We start from the raw sequence: 16,294 nt of genomic DNA on the forward strand, positions 1-16,294 counted from the left end.
TCTCTGCTGAGCAGGGAGCCCGATGCGGGGCTCAATCCCAGGACCCTGGGATCATGACCTGAGGGGAAGGCAGACACCTAATGACTGAGCCACCCAGGTGCCCCTACATCAAATTTCTTTTTAAAAATTATTCATGCAAAACAAAATAGAGTGTTGGAAGAAAAACACCCACCAACTTAAATTCTATATCCAGTGAAATTATATTTTCAAAAGTAGAGAAATAAAGACTTTCTCAAACAAAAATTTAGGAAATTTGTCATCAGTAGACCTGCCTTGAAAGAAATGTTAAAAAGAAGTTCTTCAGAGAGAAGAAAATTATTCAAGTCAGAAATTTAGAACTACATAAAGGACAGTTGAATAAGGAATAATTGAAGGTAAAATATTTTATTTTTCTCATACATAACTGATCTAAGAGATAATAATTTGTTCAAAATTATGACAATGTATTGAGTAATTATGGGTTATGAGTAAGTGAATTTAATGACAGCAGTGTTATAAGGGATGGAAAAAGGGGACTGGGAATATTCTGTTACAAGATACTTGCACTATGTGTGAAGTGGTACAGTTTTATTTAAAAGTGGACTTGGATTAGTTGTAAATTTGCATTGCAAACTCTAGGGGGACTACTGAAAAAGGTAAGGAAAAAAGGCTATAATTGATATGCTAAGAGAGGAGACAAAATGGCATAATATAAAATGTTCAATTAAAATCAGAGATGAAAAAACAAAGGAAGTCAAAAAGAGGAACAAAGAACAGGGCAATAAAGAGTAAACAATAAATGTAATAGCTATTAATCCAATTCTAAAAATAATCATTTTAAATGTCAATGATACAAATATACCAATTAAAAGACTGAGACTGTCAGAGTGGATAAATCAATAAGACCCAACTGTATATTATCTATAAGAAACCTACTTTAAAGAAACAGGTAGATTAAAATGTAAAGAGATAGAAAAAGAAATACCATCCTAAAAGTAATCAAAAGAAAGCTGGGGTAGTTAGATTAATTCCAGACAAATCAGAATTCAGAATAAGGAAAACTGTTAGAGATATAGGGAGACATTACATAACAACAAAGGGGTCAATTCTCCAAGAAGATATACCAATCCTTGATGGGTATGAACCAAACAAAAGAGTATCAAAATATGTGAAGTAAAAACTGATAGAGCTGCAAAGAAAAATAGAAGAATCCCCTATTACAATTGGAGACTTCAACACCCCTCAATCAGTAATGGGACAGATCCAGCAGGCAGAAAATCAGTAAGGACATAGGTGAACTGAATAGCACCATCAATCAACTGGATATAATTGACACTTACAGAATACTTTATCCAACAATAGCAGAATATACATTGTTCTCAATATTACACAGAACATTCACCAGGAGAGACCATATTTCCAGGCCATAAAACACACCTTAACAAATTTAAAAGAACAGAAATCATATAAAGTATACTCTCAGGACACAACAGAATTAAACTAAAGATCAATAACAGATAGATGGCTGGAGAATCCCCTAATACTTGGAGATTAAACACCACCCTTTGAAATAATGCATGGGTCAAAGAAGAAGTCACAGAAGAAGTTAAACAATATTTGAAATTAAATGAAAATAAAATTACAACTTATTAAAATTTGAGGGATGTGGTGAAAGCAATGATTTTAAATAAATTTATTGCACTGAATTCACATAGGAGATAAAAAATAAAATACCTAAAAGCAATAACCTAAGCTACCTTAGAAAACTAGAAAAGAAAAGCAAATTAAATCCAAAGTAAGCAAAAGGAAAATAATAAAAATTAGAACTGAGATCAATAAAACTGAAAACATAAAATCAGTACAGAAATATCTGAAACCAGAAGCTGGTTCTCAAAAACAATCAGTAAAACTGATACACCTCTAACCAGGTTAACTAAATAAAAAAAAGGAAAGAAAAAGAAGAAAGAAAGAAAGAAAGAGAAAGAAAGAAAAAGAAGAAAGAAAGAAGAAAGAAAGAAAGAAAGAAAGAAAAAGAAAGAAAGAAAGAAAGAAGAAAGAAAGAAAGAAAGAAAGAAAGAAAGAAAGAAAGAAAGAAAGAAAGAAAGAAAGACACAAAGTACTAATATCAGTAATAAAAGAGAGGTCATCAAAAATTATCTCATGGACATTAAAATGATAATAAAGGAATATTATGAACAAGTCTATGCCCAAATTTGATAAATTAGATGAATGAATCAATTCCGTGAAATACAGAACCTGCTAAAACTCACAAAAGGAAAGATCTATAATAGGTGTATACCTATTGAAGTAATTGAATCAATAACAACCTGACAAACCAGAAAGCACCAGGTCCAATGGGTCAACTGTGAATTCTACCAGTCAAGACAAAAACTATAATTTTCTATAATTTATTTCACAGAATCAAAGCAGAGTACACATTTCGCAATTCATTCATGAGGCCAGCATTACTCTATTATCAAACACCATACAAAGACATAAGAAAGGAAAACCAAGACCAGTATCTCCCATAAACATATAAGCAAAAATTCTCAACAAAATATTAGCAAATGATGCCCAAACAATACATAAAAAAATACTACATCATGGGTAAGAGCAGAAAGATGGCAGAGGAGTAGGAGACCTGGATTTCGTCTGGTCTCAGGAATTCAGCTGGATAGGGATCAAACCATTCTGAACACCTACGAACTCAAAAGGAGATCGAAGAGAGTAGCAACAACTCTCTGAACAGAAAAGCGACCACTTTCTGGAAGGTAGGACGTGGGGAGAAGTGAATCCGAGGTGATATTCGGGAGGAGAGACGGCGGGGGAGGGGGCCTCCGTCGGCCGCTTCTGGCAAGTGATAGAGCCTCGGAGCACAAAATCGGAACGTTTAGAAGTCGGCTCCGCTGAGGGACGTCGCTCCAGGGGCTAAGCGGGGGGTGGAACCCTCGCGGGACAGTGTGGTCTCAGAACCCTCGGGGTCACAGAAAGACCGGGGGTGCCTGAGTGCGCCAGAGCTCCCAGGTATCGGAGCGGGGAAGCCGGCTGCAGAGAAGGAGCCGAGGCGCAGGCTCTCAGCTCGGGGTTGCCATAAGCTGTGATCTGCGGCCCAGTTGGACCACTGCTCCTCCAGCAGGAACCCAAAAAGCGGCAGAGCCGGGGAGACTCCCCTTCCTCCCCCTTCCAAATCCCGCAGGGATCTGCTGGGTTTGGAGACTCCACACGGGGTCGGGTGCCAGAGATAGAAACGCTCAGTCACAGGCCGGGTGAACACGGAGTGCGGCCGGAGACCGGGGATATGGGAGTGATTGACTGCTTTCCTCTGTGGGTGCACTGAGGAGCGGGGTCCCGAGTTCTCGGTTCCTCCTGGCGAAGATTGGGAGGCCGCCATTTTCACCCGGATCCTCCAAAGCTGTACCGAGAGCTTGCAGGGTACAAAGGTCCTGAGAGCAAACCCGAGAAGCTTGCATAGCACAGACCAACAAGGACGGGGCAATTCCGCCTCCGGCAAAGACATTTGGGAGCCACGGCAACATGCCCCTCCCCCAGAAGATCAGCACGAACAGCCAGCAAGCCAAGACCAAGTTTACCGATCAAGGAGAGCGGGAGAACTCCAGCGCTACGGGAATACTGCACATAGAATACATGGCTTTTTTACCATGACTCATTAGTTTTTCAAAGTTAATTTTTTTAACTGTTTTTTTTTGAATTTTTATTTTTCCCTTTTTCAACCAACATCTTATCAATCCCTTTTTTAAAAAAACATTTTTTATTTTTCATTTTTAGAGTCATATTTTATCCCTTCATAGTAGTTACCCTTATTTTTGGCATATATATGTATAAGTTGTTCTCTCTTTAAAATTTTGAGATAGAGTTTCTTCTAACAGATCAAAATATACCCTAAATCTCTAGTGTATGATTTTCTTCTAGTCTCCTGCCTGATCACATTCTCTCCCTTTTTTTTTCTTTTCTTTCTTTCTTTTTTTTTAAATCCTCTTCTTTCTTTTTTCAAACAACTTATCTTATCAATTCCTTTTATAAAATCTTTTATAATTTTCATCTTTACAGTCATCTTCCATCCCTTCATTGTATCAACCCTTATTTTGTACATATATGTCTTTCTTCCTTTAAAATCTTAGGAGGTGCTTTCTTCTAACAGACCAAAATATGCTCAAAATCTAGTGTGTGGCACTGATCTATGCACTAGCCTGATCATCTTTGATCATATTCTGTTTTTTTTTCTTTTCTTCTGTTTTTGTTTGTTTTTATCTTTTTCTTTTTCTTTTTTTTTTTTCTCATTCTTTTTTCTTTCTTTCCCTTTCTTTTCCCCTGGTTTCAGGTCTTTTCTGATTTGTATAGAGCATATTGCTGGGGATGTTGTTACCCTGTTAGCATTTTGTTCTCTCATTCAACTATTCTCCTCTGCACAAAATGACAAGACGAAAAAAATCACCTCAGCAAACAGAACAAGAGGCAGGACCCTCTGCCAGGGACCTACTCAATATGGACATTAGTACGATGTCGGACCTAGAGTTCAGAATCATGACTTTAAAGATACTAGCTGGGCTTGAAAAAAGCGTGGAAATTATTAGAGAAACCCTTTCTGGAGAAAGAAAAGAACTAAAATCTAACCAAGTCCAAATCAAAAAGGCAATTGATGAGGTGCAAACAAAAATGGGGGCACTAACTGCTAGGATAAATGAGGCAGAAGAGAGAATCAGCGATATAGAAGACCAAATGATGGAAAATAAAGAGGCTGAGAAAAAGAGAGAGAAACAACTACAGGATCACGAGGGCAGAATTCGAGAGATAAGCGATACGATAAGACGAAACAACATTAGAATAATTGGGATCCCAGAAGAAGAAGAAAGAGAGAGAGGGGCAGAAGGTATATTGGAGCAAATTATAGCAGAGACCTTCGCTAATGTGGGGAAGGAAACAGGCATCAAAATGCAGGAGGCACAGAGAACCCCTCTCAAAATCAATAAAAATACGTCAACACCCCGACATCTAATAGTAAAACTTACGAGTCTCAAAGACAAACAGAAAATCTTGAAAGCAGCTCGGGAGAAGAGATATGTAACCTGCAATGGTAGAAATATTAGATTGGCAACAGACCTATCCACAGAGACTTGGCAGACCAGAAAGGACTGGCATGATATCATCAGAGAACTAAACAAGAAATATATGCAGCCAAAAATACTATATCCAGCTAGGCTGTCACTGAAAATAGGAGAGATAAAAAGCTTCCAGGACAAACAACAACTAAAGGAATTTGCAAACACGAAACCAGCCCTACAAAAAATATTGAAAGGGGTGCTCTAAGCAAAGAGGAGCCTAAAAGCAGCATAGATCAGAAAGGAACACAGACAATATACAGTAACAGTGACCTTACCGGCAATACAATACAATACAATACAATGGCACTAAATTCATACTTTTCAATAGTTACCCTGAATGCAAATGGGCTCAATGCCCCAATCAAAAGACACAGGCTATCAGATTGGATTTAAAAACAAGACCCATCAATATGCTGTCTGCAAGAGACTCATTTTAGACCCAAAGACACCCCCACATTGAAAGTGAGGGGGTGGAAAACCATTTACCATGCTAATGGACACCAAAAGAAAGCTGGGATGACAAACCTTATATCAGACAAATTAGATTTTAAAACAAAGACTGTAATAAGAGAAGAGGAAGGACACTATCCTACTTAAAGGGTCTATCCAACAAGAAGATCTAACAATTGTAAATATCTATGCCCGTAACATGGGAGCAGCCAGTTATATAAGGCAATTAATAACAAAAGCAAAGAAACACATTGACAACAATACAATAATACTGGGGGACTTTAACACCCACCCCCCAATTGAAATGGACAGATCTCCTAAGCAAAAGATCAACAAGGAAATAAAGACTTTAAATGACACACTGGACCAAATGGACTTCACAGACATATTCAAAACATTCCATCCCAAAGCAATGGAATACAAATTCTTCTCTAGTGCCCATGGAACATTCTCCAGAATTGATCACATCCTAGGTCACAAATCAGGTCTCAAACGATACCAGAAGATTGGGATCATTCCCTGCATATTTTCAGACCACAATGCTTTGAAACTAGAACTCAATCACAAGAGGAAAGGCAGAAAGAACTCAAATACATGGAGGCTAAAGAGCATCCTACTAAAGAATGAATGGGTCTACCAGGAAATTAAAGAAGAATTTAAAAAATTCATGGAAACCAATGAAAATGAAAACACAACTGTTCAAAATCTTTGGGATACAGCAAAGGCAGTCCTAAGAGCAAAGTATATAGCAATACAAGCCCTTCTCAACAAAAAAGAAAGGTCTCAAATACACAACCTAATCCTACATCTAAAGGAGCTAGAGAAAAAACAGCAAATAAAGCCTAAACCCAGCAGGAGAAGAGAAATAATAAAGATCAGAGCAGAAATCAATGAAATAGAAACCAAAAGAGCAGTAGAACAGATCAACGAAATTAGGAGCTGGTTCTTTGCAAGAATGAACAAGATTGATAAACCCCTGGCCAGACTTATCAAAAAGAAAAGAGAAAGGACCCAAATCAACAAAATCATGAATGAACGAGGAGAGATCACAACCAATACCAAAGAAATACAAACAATTATAAGAACATATTATGAGGAACTCTATGCCGGCAAATTAGATAACCTGGAAGAAATAAGTGCATTCCTAGAGATGTATCAACTACCAAAATTGAACCAGGAAGAAATAGAAAACCTGAACAGACCTATGACCACTAAGGAAATGGAAGCAGTCATCAAAAATCTCCCAACAAACAGAAGCCCAGGGCCAGACGGCTTCCCAGGGGAATTCTATCAGACATTTAAAGAAGAATTAATACTTATTCTCCTGAAACTCTTCCAGAAAATAGAAATGGAAGGAAAACTTCCAAACTCGTTTTATGAGGCCACCATTACCTTGATCCCCAAAACAGAAAAACACTCCATCAAAAAGGAGAATTACAGACCGATATCCTTGATGAACATAGATGCAAAAATTCTCACCAAATTACCAGCCAAAAGGATCCAACAGTACATTAAAAGGATGATTCACCACGACCAAGTGGGATTTATCCCTGGGCTGCAAGATTGGTTCAACATCCGCAAATCAATCAACGTGATATAATACATTAACAAAAGAAAAAACAAAATCATATGATCCTCTCAATAGATGCAGAAAAAGCATTTGACAAAGTACACAATCCTTTCTTGATCAAAACTCTTCAGAATGCAGGGACAGAGAGTACATACCTCAATATCATAAAAGCCATCTATGAAAAACCTACAGCGAATATCATTCTCAATGGGGAAAAGCTGAGAGCTTTCCCCCTAAGGTCAGGAACGCGGCAGGGATGTCCACTATCACCACTGCTATTCAGTCCTAGCCACAGCAATCAGACAACAAAAAGAAATCAAAGGCATCCAAATCAGCAAAGAAGAAGTCAAACTCTCACTCTTTGTAGATGATATGATACTGTATGTGGCAAACCCAAAAAACTCCACCCCAAAACTGCTAGAACTCATACAGGAATTCAGTAAAGTGGCAGGATATAAAATCAATGCACAGAAATCAGTGGCATTCCTATACACCAACAACAAGACAGAAGAGAGACAAATCAAGGAGTCGAATCCATTTACAATTGCACCCAAAACCATAAGATACCTAGGAATAAATTTAACCAAAGAGGCAAAGAATCTGTACTCAGAAAACTATAAAATACTCATGAAAGAAATTGAAGAAGACACAAAGAAATGGAAAAACGTTCCATGCTCATGGATTGGAAGAACCAACATTGTGAAGATGTCAATGCTACCTAGAGCAATCTACACATTCAGTGCAATCCCCATCAAAATATCATCCGCTTTTTTCAAAGAAATGGAACAAATCATCCTAAAATTTGTATGGAACCAAAAAAGACCCCGCATAGCCAGAGGAATATTGAAAAAGAAAAGCAAAGCTGGTGGCATCACAATTCCGGACTTCCAGCTCTATTACAAAGCTGTCATCATCAAGACAGTATGGTACTGGCACAAAAGCAGACACAGAGATCAATGGTACAGAATAGAGAGCCCAGAAATGGACCCTCAACTCTATGGTCAACTCATCTTCGACAAAGCAGAAAAGAATGTCCAATGGCAAAAAGACAATCTCTTCAACAATGGTGTTGGGAAAATTGGACAGCCACATGCAGATGAATGAAACTGCACCATTTCCTTACACCACATACAAAAATAGACTCCAAATGGTTGAAAGACCTAAACGTGAGACAGGAGTCCATCAAAATCCTAAAGGAGAACACAGGCAGCAACCTCTTCGACCTCAGCCGCAGCAACTTCTTCCTAGAAACATCGCTAAAGGCAAGGGAAGCAAGGGCAAAAATGAACTATTGGGATTTCATCAAGATAAAAAACTTTTGCACAGCAAAAGAAACAGTCCACAAAACCAAAAGACAACCGACAGAATGGGAGAAAATATTTGCAAAGGACATATCAGATAAAGGGCTAGTATCCAAAATCTATAAAGAACATATCAAACTCAACACCTGAAGAATAAATAATCCAATCAAAAAATGGGCAGAAGACATGAACAGACATTTTTCCAAAGAAGACATCCAAATGACCAACACACACAGGAAAAAGTGCTCAACATCGCTCGGCATCAGGGAAATCCAAATCAAAACCTCAATGAGATACCACCTCACACCAGTCAGAAAGCCTAAAATTAACAAGTCAGGACACGACAGATGTTGACGGGGATGTGGAGAAGGGGAACCCTCCTACACTGTTGGTGGGAATGCAAGCTGGTGCAGCCACTCTGGAAAAGAGGATAGAGGTTTCTCAAAAAGTTGAAAATATAGCTACCTTACGATCCAGCAATTGCACTACTGGGTATTTACCCCAAAGATAGAAATGTAGTGATCCAAACGGGTATGTGCACCCCTATGTTTATAGCTGCAATGTCCACAATAGCCAAACTGTGGGAATAGCCAAGATGTCCATCAACAGACGAATGGATAAAGAAGATGTGGTAATTTTATACAATGAAATATTATGCAGCCATCAAAAGGAATGAGATCTTGCCATTTGCAACGACGTGGATGGAACTGGAGGGTATTATGTTGAGTGAAATAAGTCATTCAGAGAAAGACATGTATCATATGACCTCACTGATATGAGGAATTCTTGATTTCTCAGGAAACAAACTGAGGGTTGCTGGAGTGGTGGGTGGAAGGGATGGGGTGGCTGGGTGATTGACATTGGGGAGGGTATGCGCTGTGGTGAGTGCTGTGAATTGTGTAAGACTACTGAATCACAGACCTGTACCTCTGAAACAAATAATGCATTATATGGTAAAAAAAAAAAAAAAAGAAGATAGCAAGAGGAGAAGAATGAACGGGGGGGAAATCTGAGGGGGAGGCAAACCATGAGAGACTATGGACTCTGAAAAACAAACTGAGGGTTCTAGAGGGAAGGGGCGTGGAAGGATGGGTTAGCCTGGTAATGGGTATTAAAGAGGGCACGTTCTGCATGGAGCACTGGGTGTTATATACAAACAATGAATCATGGAACAATACATCAAAAACTAATGATGTAATGTAAGGTGATTAACATAACATAATAAAAAAAAAAAGAATTCTGGTAAGAGGACAGGAAAAAGAAAAATACTACATTATAATCAAATGTGATTTATCCCAGGCATGCAAAGCTGGTTCAACATCAAAAATCAATTAACACAATCTAACATATCTACAGACTACAGTAAAATTATACAGTCATATCTATACACACAGAAAAAGCACTTGACAAAAACCACCATCAGTGAATGACAAAAATTCTCAGCAAACTAAATAGGAAAAAGAATATGGGGGAGTTCTTCAACATGATAAAGAATATCCATGGGGGTTGCCTGGGTGGCTCAGTCCTTAAGCATCTGCCTTCAGCCCAAGTCATGATCCTGGGGTCCTGAGATCGAGTCCCACATCAGGCTCCCTGCTCAGCGGTAGGCCCTCTCCCACTCCCTCTGCTTGTGTTCCCTCTCTCGCTGTGTCTCTGTCAAATAAATAAATAAAATCTTCAACAAAAAAAAAATTTAAAAAAAAAGAGTATCTATGGGGAGCCTGGGTGGCTCAGTTGATTGAGTATACAACTCCTGATTTCAGCTCAGGTCATGATCTCAGGGTCATGAGACTGAGCCCCCCAACAGGTTCTGCTTGAGTTTCTCTCCCTCTGTCCCTCTCCCTGCTTGTGCTCATGCATGTGCTGTCCCTCTCTCTCTCAAATAAATAAATATTTTTTTAAAAAGAGAATATCCACAAAAAACATACATTTAGCATTTTTCTTAATTGTGAGAAACCAGATGCTTTCTTGCTAAGATTGGGAACAAGGCAAGGATATCCATCCTTATCACTCCTATTTGACATCATACTGAAAGTCCTAGATAATACAATATTGTTCTTTGGTGTTCCATCTAAAACAACAACAATAAGTTGAAGGAGTAAGACAATAAAAGGAAATGAAAGGGGAACAGATCGAAAAGGAAGAAATAAACTTCCTTTGCCTGCAAATGATAGGCTTGTCTATATAGAGAATCCCAAAAAATCTTCATCAACAATAACAACACAAAGTCCTGGAACTAGTAAGTGATTATAACAAGGGTTCAGAATACAATGTTAATATATAAGTCAATTGTTTTCTTGTATACTAGCAATGAAAAATTAGAATTTGAAATTAAAAACACAATACATTTATATTAGCACCAAAAAATATGAAAAACTTAAGTATCAATCTAATAAAATATGTATAAGATTTACACGATAAGAAGTATAAAACTCTGATGAAGAAATCAAAGATGTACATAAATGGAGAAATATTCCAGGTACATGGAGAAGAAGACTCAATATTATCAAGATGTTATTTCTTTGCAAATTGCTCCATATACTACAAATAATCCCAGTCAAAATCTCAGCAAATTATTTTGTAGCTATTGAAAAAACTGATTCTAAAGTGTATATGGAAAAACAGAAGACCCAGAACAGTCAATACAATATTAAAAAAGAATAATTCTGAGGACTGACACTACCCAACTTCAAGACTTACTATAAAGCTTCAGTATTTAAGACATTGTTTTACTGGCAAATAGATAAATAGATCAATGGAATAAAGACAGAGAGCCCAAAAATAGATCCACATAAATACAGTCAAATAATCTTCGACAAAGGAGCAAAGGCAATTCAATAGAGAAAGAAGTCTTTTTAACAAATGATACTAGAACAACTGAATATCCACATGCAAAAAAACAAAATGAATTCAGATATCGACCTTATCCTTTCACAAAAGTTAGACTGGATCATAGACCTAAATGTAAAATGTAAAACCCCTAGAAAACAATATAGGAGGAAATCTAGTTGATCTTAGATTTAGAGAACTTGTTGTTGTTTTAGATGGAACACCAAAGAACAGTCCATGAATGAAATATTAATAAATTGGACTTCACTAAGATTAAAAAAAAAAACAACTCTGTGAAAGACACTTTTGAGAGAATGAAAAGACAGGCCATCAGTTGAAAGGAAATATTTTCAAAACAAATATCTGATAAAGGACTGGTATCCAAAAATATACAAAGAATTAGTAAAACTCAACCATAAGAAAACAACTCAAAAAATAGGAAAAGATCTGGACGCCTCACCAAGGAATATAAACAGATGTAAATAAGCATATGAAAAGATTCTGAACATTATATGTGATTAAGGAATTGCAAATTATGGGGCGCCTGGGTGGCTCAGTCGTTAAGCATCTGTCTTCAGTTCAGGTCATGATCCCAGGATCCAGCCCTGCATCAGCTCCTTGCTCAGAGGGAAACCTGCTTCTCCCTCTCCCACTTCCCCTGCTTGTGTTCCCTCTCTTGCTGTCTCTCTGTCAAATAAATAAATAAAATCTTTACAAAAAGGAATTGCAAATTAAAACAAAATACCACTACACACCTATTAAAACATGGCTAAAATCCAAAACACTGACAATAGCAAATGCTGGCCAGAATGTGAAGCAATAGGAACTCTTATTTATTGCTGGTGGGAATACAAAATGACACAGCCACTTTGGAAAACAGTTTGGCAGCTTCTTACAAAACTAAACAAACTCTTACCATAAAATTTTTCCAAATGAGTTAAAAAGATGTATTCACATAAAAATCTGCAGATGAATGTTTGTAGAAACTTTATTTATAGCTGCCAAAACTTGGAAGCAATCAAGATGTCCTTCAAGAGGTGAATGGATAACAAATTGTGATATAGCCATACAATGGAATACTGTTGGAGGAGGTAATCAAGAGGTTGTGACTTCCAGTTGACCTTGGGCTGGACTTGGGCAATTGGAGGCTCCTCACTCCCTCCCTTGTCCTTGGAATATATGCTCTGCACACAGTGGGAGCTCCTCTAAGGACACAGCCTTAAGGGAGTAATGTGTTTTGAGACCATCTAGATGGTATACGGGACTGGACCCAATTAAGGCCTCTATATACACTTTTAAGATTTGGCAGATGGGTACAGAGTTCGACTCATTTTGCAGCCACCTAAAACAAGCCTCATAATTAAGTTCTCTTACTTATTAAAATGCCATCTACCAATCTGGAATGGTCTGCCTCTTTCTTTGGTCTCTCCTTGCCCTGTGTATATGGCGTAAGAGGGATAGTTTGTAAACCAACAAACACTATTCAGTGATAAAAAGAACTGAGCTATCAAGCCATGGATACACATGGAGGAACTTTAAATGCATACTGCTAAGCAAAAGAAGCCAATAAGAAAAGGCTAACCACTGTATCATCCCAACTATATAACACTCTGGAAAAGATAAAACTATGCAACCAATAAAAAGATTATTGACTATCAGGGAACAGAACTGGGGAGAAGAAAGGTGAGATCAATAGGTGCAGCACAGATTTTAGGGCAGTGAAACTATTCTATATGATACAGCAATGATGGATACATATCATTACACATTTGTCCAAACCCATAGAATGTACAACACAGTGAATTCTAATGTAACCTATGGACTATAGTATTATATTGACATAGCTCATGAATTTTAACAAATACACTACCCTGATGCAAGATGTATGTATGAAACTGTATATGTGGAGGGGAGTGATGATAAGGTATATGGAAACTGTATTTTCCACTCAATTTGTCTGTAAATCAAAAACCAGTCTAAAAAATAGAGTTTTAATTTAAAAAATGGCAAAACAAGCAAGCTAAAAATGAAAACATTCTCTGGAATATTAAGAAAACAATGTCTTTACAGAATCCCACATACACATTCAAACAATAATCACCCAAATCATCTGCTTAATCTTTTGGGCTTCACAGAGGCAGGCAATAAAAGGCATAAAATCACTCTTCAATGGACTTGCCAATTGTATATGGCATAAATCAGAATGAAGCATCAAAGATAAAATATGCTCATATGTGAAGTCAAATAAAAAAAAAAAAGCAATCATCACATTATTTTGTTCTTGAATAGCAGAGGTAGTCTTTTGAGCCTCTCCCAGCCAGCTGTGGATTCCAAGAAAACAGTAACTGATGATAATGATTAATTCTAGGGATGAGCATTTCACTGTTTTATAATTTAAGTACTGGTGAAAGGCATTTAAATTTGGAAAAAAACTTGGTAATTATACCAGTGCTTCCTTTTAAGACCTTCTGGGGAAAATTAAACAAATACAACTTTGAACATATTTCTATATACTTCTGTCATGGATTTTTTTTTGTACTAGAATTTAAAGCAAAACATTTACAAATAATTTTTAAGCCTAAACTATCCTTTTAAAAAGTTGTAGTTCATTCCCTCTATAGGTTTGTAATTCTATTTATTGCTGAGCAAGGTAATATTTTTTTCAAATCAATGTCATAGAAAGCATTCTTCGATTAACTTACTGCTATTATTACTACTATAAAAAATCTACAACTAAAATGTTAGAGAACCTTCTTAATCATGAAAACAAAAGTAAACAAAAAATTTAAAAAACACGATTATGAAAAATGATAAATATTTGCATAATTTATATCTCAAGTTTGAGAGTCAATTGGAATTTTTACCATTATAAAGAAAGGCTTAGTCTTTTATTATTGTAGTAACAGTACGGACCTATTTTTTTTTTTAAACTGGCTTATATGTTGAAAAACCGTGGTAATATATGCCTTATCCTATATAGTTACACTACTAATTATGCAAGAATTCAGAGCTCTGCCTTGTCAATACTCTGAAATATTCATAATTGAAATTGGAAACTTCTCCGATGAAACTTCTAAAAATCCAAATCCCAACCTGGTTATAATTTTCCCTTCGTAGGGAAACATAAAGAAACCTTATAAAATTGCATTGTAAAATAGCTAGGTGAAGCCAAGATGAAAACACTGAAGGCCTCCTTACCTTAAGGAAGCATTTTTTCCGTCACTTCTGGTGCACCAGACCTGCCGGGTTTGATAACCTATCTCTAAGTCCCAGGGCTTGGAGAGGTGATGTGGCTTGTAACTTTGATGTCGAAAGGTGACTCGCTCCTTTGAATCATAGCTGAAATCCAGAACAGTTCTTCCGCTTAGGTTAATTTCTTTAAGATGAGGCAGTCTACATTTACTCCATGGTCCTGCTTTAAAGCTAAAAGTATATTCCTCTTCACCAAGAGGACAGGAAATGGGAGTGTCACAGGCTCTCGACTCCGTCAGATTGGGACACGGAGACCCGCCATAGAGAGGGGGAGCGATGGCCGCCCGGGTCCTGTGCTGCAATTGCTTCTCACAGCCCTTGCTGCACTCGGACCACTGTGAGAACTCAGATACGACACAGTCCCGGGGGCAGGGAATGAGGCAAGCTTGTTCTGCGGGGGGCTGAGGAGCAAAGTGTTCACAGATTTCATTTACAACCCTGGTTCTGTTCAACCTCTGAACACAGCGCACGGTCCGGTGCTGCAGCCCATGCTGCGCCGTCACACACTCCGCGGTCCGAGGCTGCGCTTGGCCGGGGCTGGCGGGAACGAGCACGCACTGGTGCCAGTCGGAGACCTCCCACTGGAAGACGTCGCTGTGCCAGTCACACACCCGGAAGCAGCTTCTTTCCTTTGGAGGCCTGGTGTTCTCGACGCAGTTAGATAGGTGACTCGTCCACCCTTCCAAGTGGAAACACCACAGGGCACGACTCTGCACTCCTCCCGGTCCACAGTCGCCCGTACACCTTCCCCAGGGGCCTACGGGCAAAAGACAAGGGCGTCCGTTACTCAGAGATTCCACGTTGCCATTCACACAAAAATGGGTCAAACTGCACACTTCCCAACACAACCAGTATGAAATTATGGACTTGAGTGGACAATAGAATCTGGTTGTGATGAGCGTGGGCGCTGCATCCGTAGGCCTTTGTTGAAATCCCCACTCCGTCCCTTACCAGCAATGTCAACTTGGACGAGTTACTTCCGCTTTCTAAGCCTTCGTTCCCTTAACTACATAAGAGACCGCATAGAAGCACTGACTTGCAGAGCTGTTCTGAGGCTCAGTGGTACAATGCGGTGCCAATGCACACTTAATGAAGGACTGGTATCATTAGAATCATTATGTTCCAAAGCCTATATAGCTAACTCAATATTAATACTTTCTAGTTAGACAATGTTTCAATCTGAAAGAAAAGTACTAAACCCAGGATTTTAATAAAGTGGGATTTTTCATGTTTCCAAGCCTTCAGCTCAATACTGCAGGTGGCTCAGAAGAGAACTATGTCTTAAAAAAACAACAATGAATCACGGAACACTACATCCAAAACTAAGGATGTAATGTACAGTGATTAACATAACATAATAAAATTAAATTTAAAAAAAATCACCTGCCAAAGTATCTTAAATATACTTCCATTTGCTAAATAGGTGCCCCGCTTTTGGATTTTGCTTGCAGAGTGAATTGCATGAAACAAAGTATCTGCTGGGAGAGGATATACTAAAAGCAACAACAGTATCATTCAACCGCCCATGGAAATTCTGTCCCTATGACCCCTGAAATATACCCACTTTGATTTCTCATGGGTATTGACTCTGGGTCCAGCTGCCAACATTAGTTTGTAATACACCACATCTTTTAATTAATGAATATGTTTTCATGGGAAAGAGTCTCACAGAGAAACGGACAGATAAAAGAGCGTCCGTTGATGTTTCTCACATTGTTTTGCAACTAATCCGTAGACATACCAGCCAGGCTTATCCGAAAGGCTGACGATATAACGTTTCACAAGGATGGCAA

The 16,294-nt window shown here is 38.1% G+C and overlaps 1 protein-coding gene across 1 annotated transcript in view; it reads right to left on the reverse strand.

Annotated features, from left to right (window-relative positions):
• The window catches only part of THSD7B (thrombospondin type 1 domain containing 7B), a 763,227-nt gene that overhangs the window by 569,886 nt on the left and 177,047 nt on the right, over nucleotides 1–16,294 (reverse strand). Inside the window, exon 2 of the mRNA XM_028101331.1 lies at nucleotides 14,448–15,258. Coding sequence (XP_027957132.1) covers nucleotides 14,448–15,258 — 811 coding nt within the window. The remainder of the gene's footprint in view (nucleotides 1–14,447; nucleotides 15,259–16,294) is intronic.

This window comes from Eumetopias jubatus, unplaced genomic scaffold (genome assembly GCF_037043125.1).
Source record: "Eumetopias jubatus isolate StellerSeaLion01/CBP00866 unplaced genomic scaffold, mEumJub1_p1.0 scaffold_3, whole genome shotgun sequence".
NCBI classification, from domain to species: Eukaryota; Metazoa; Chordata; class Mammalia; order Carnivora; family Otariidae; genus Eumetopias; species Eumetopias jubatus.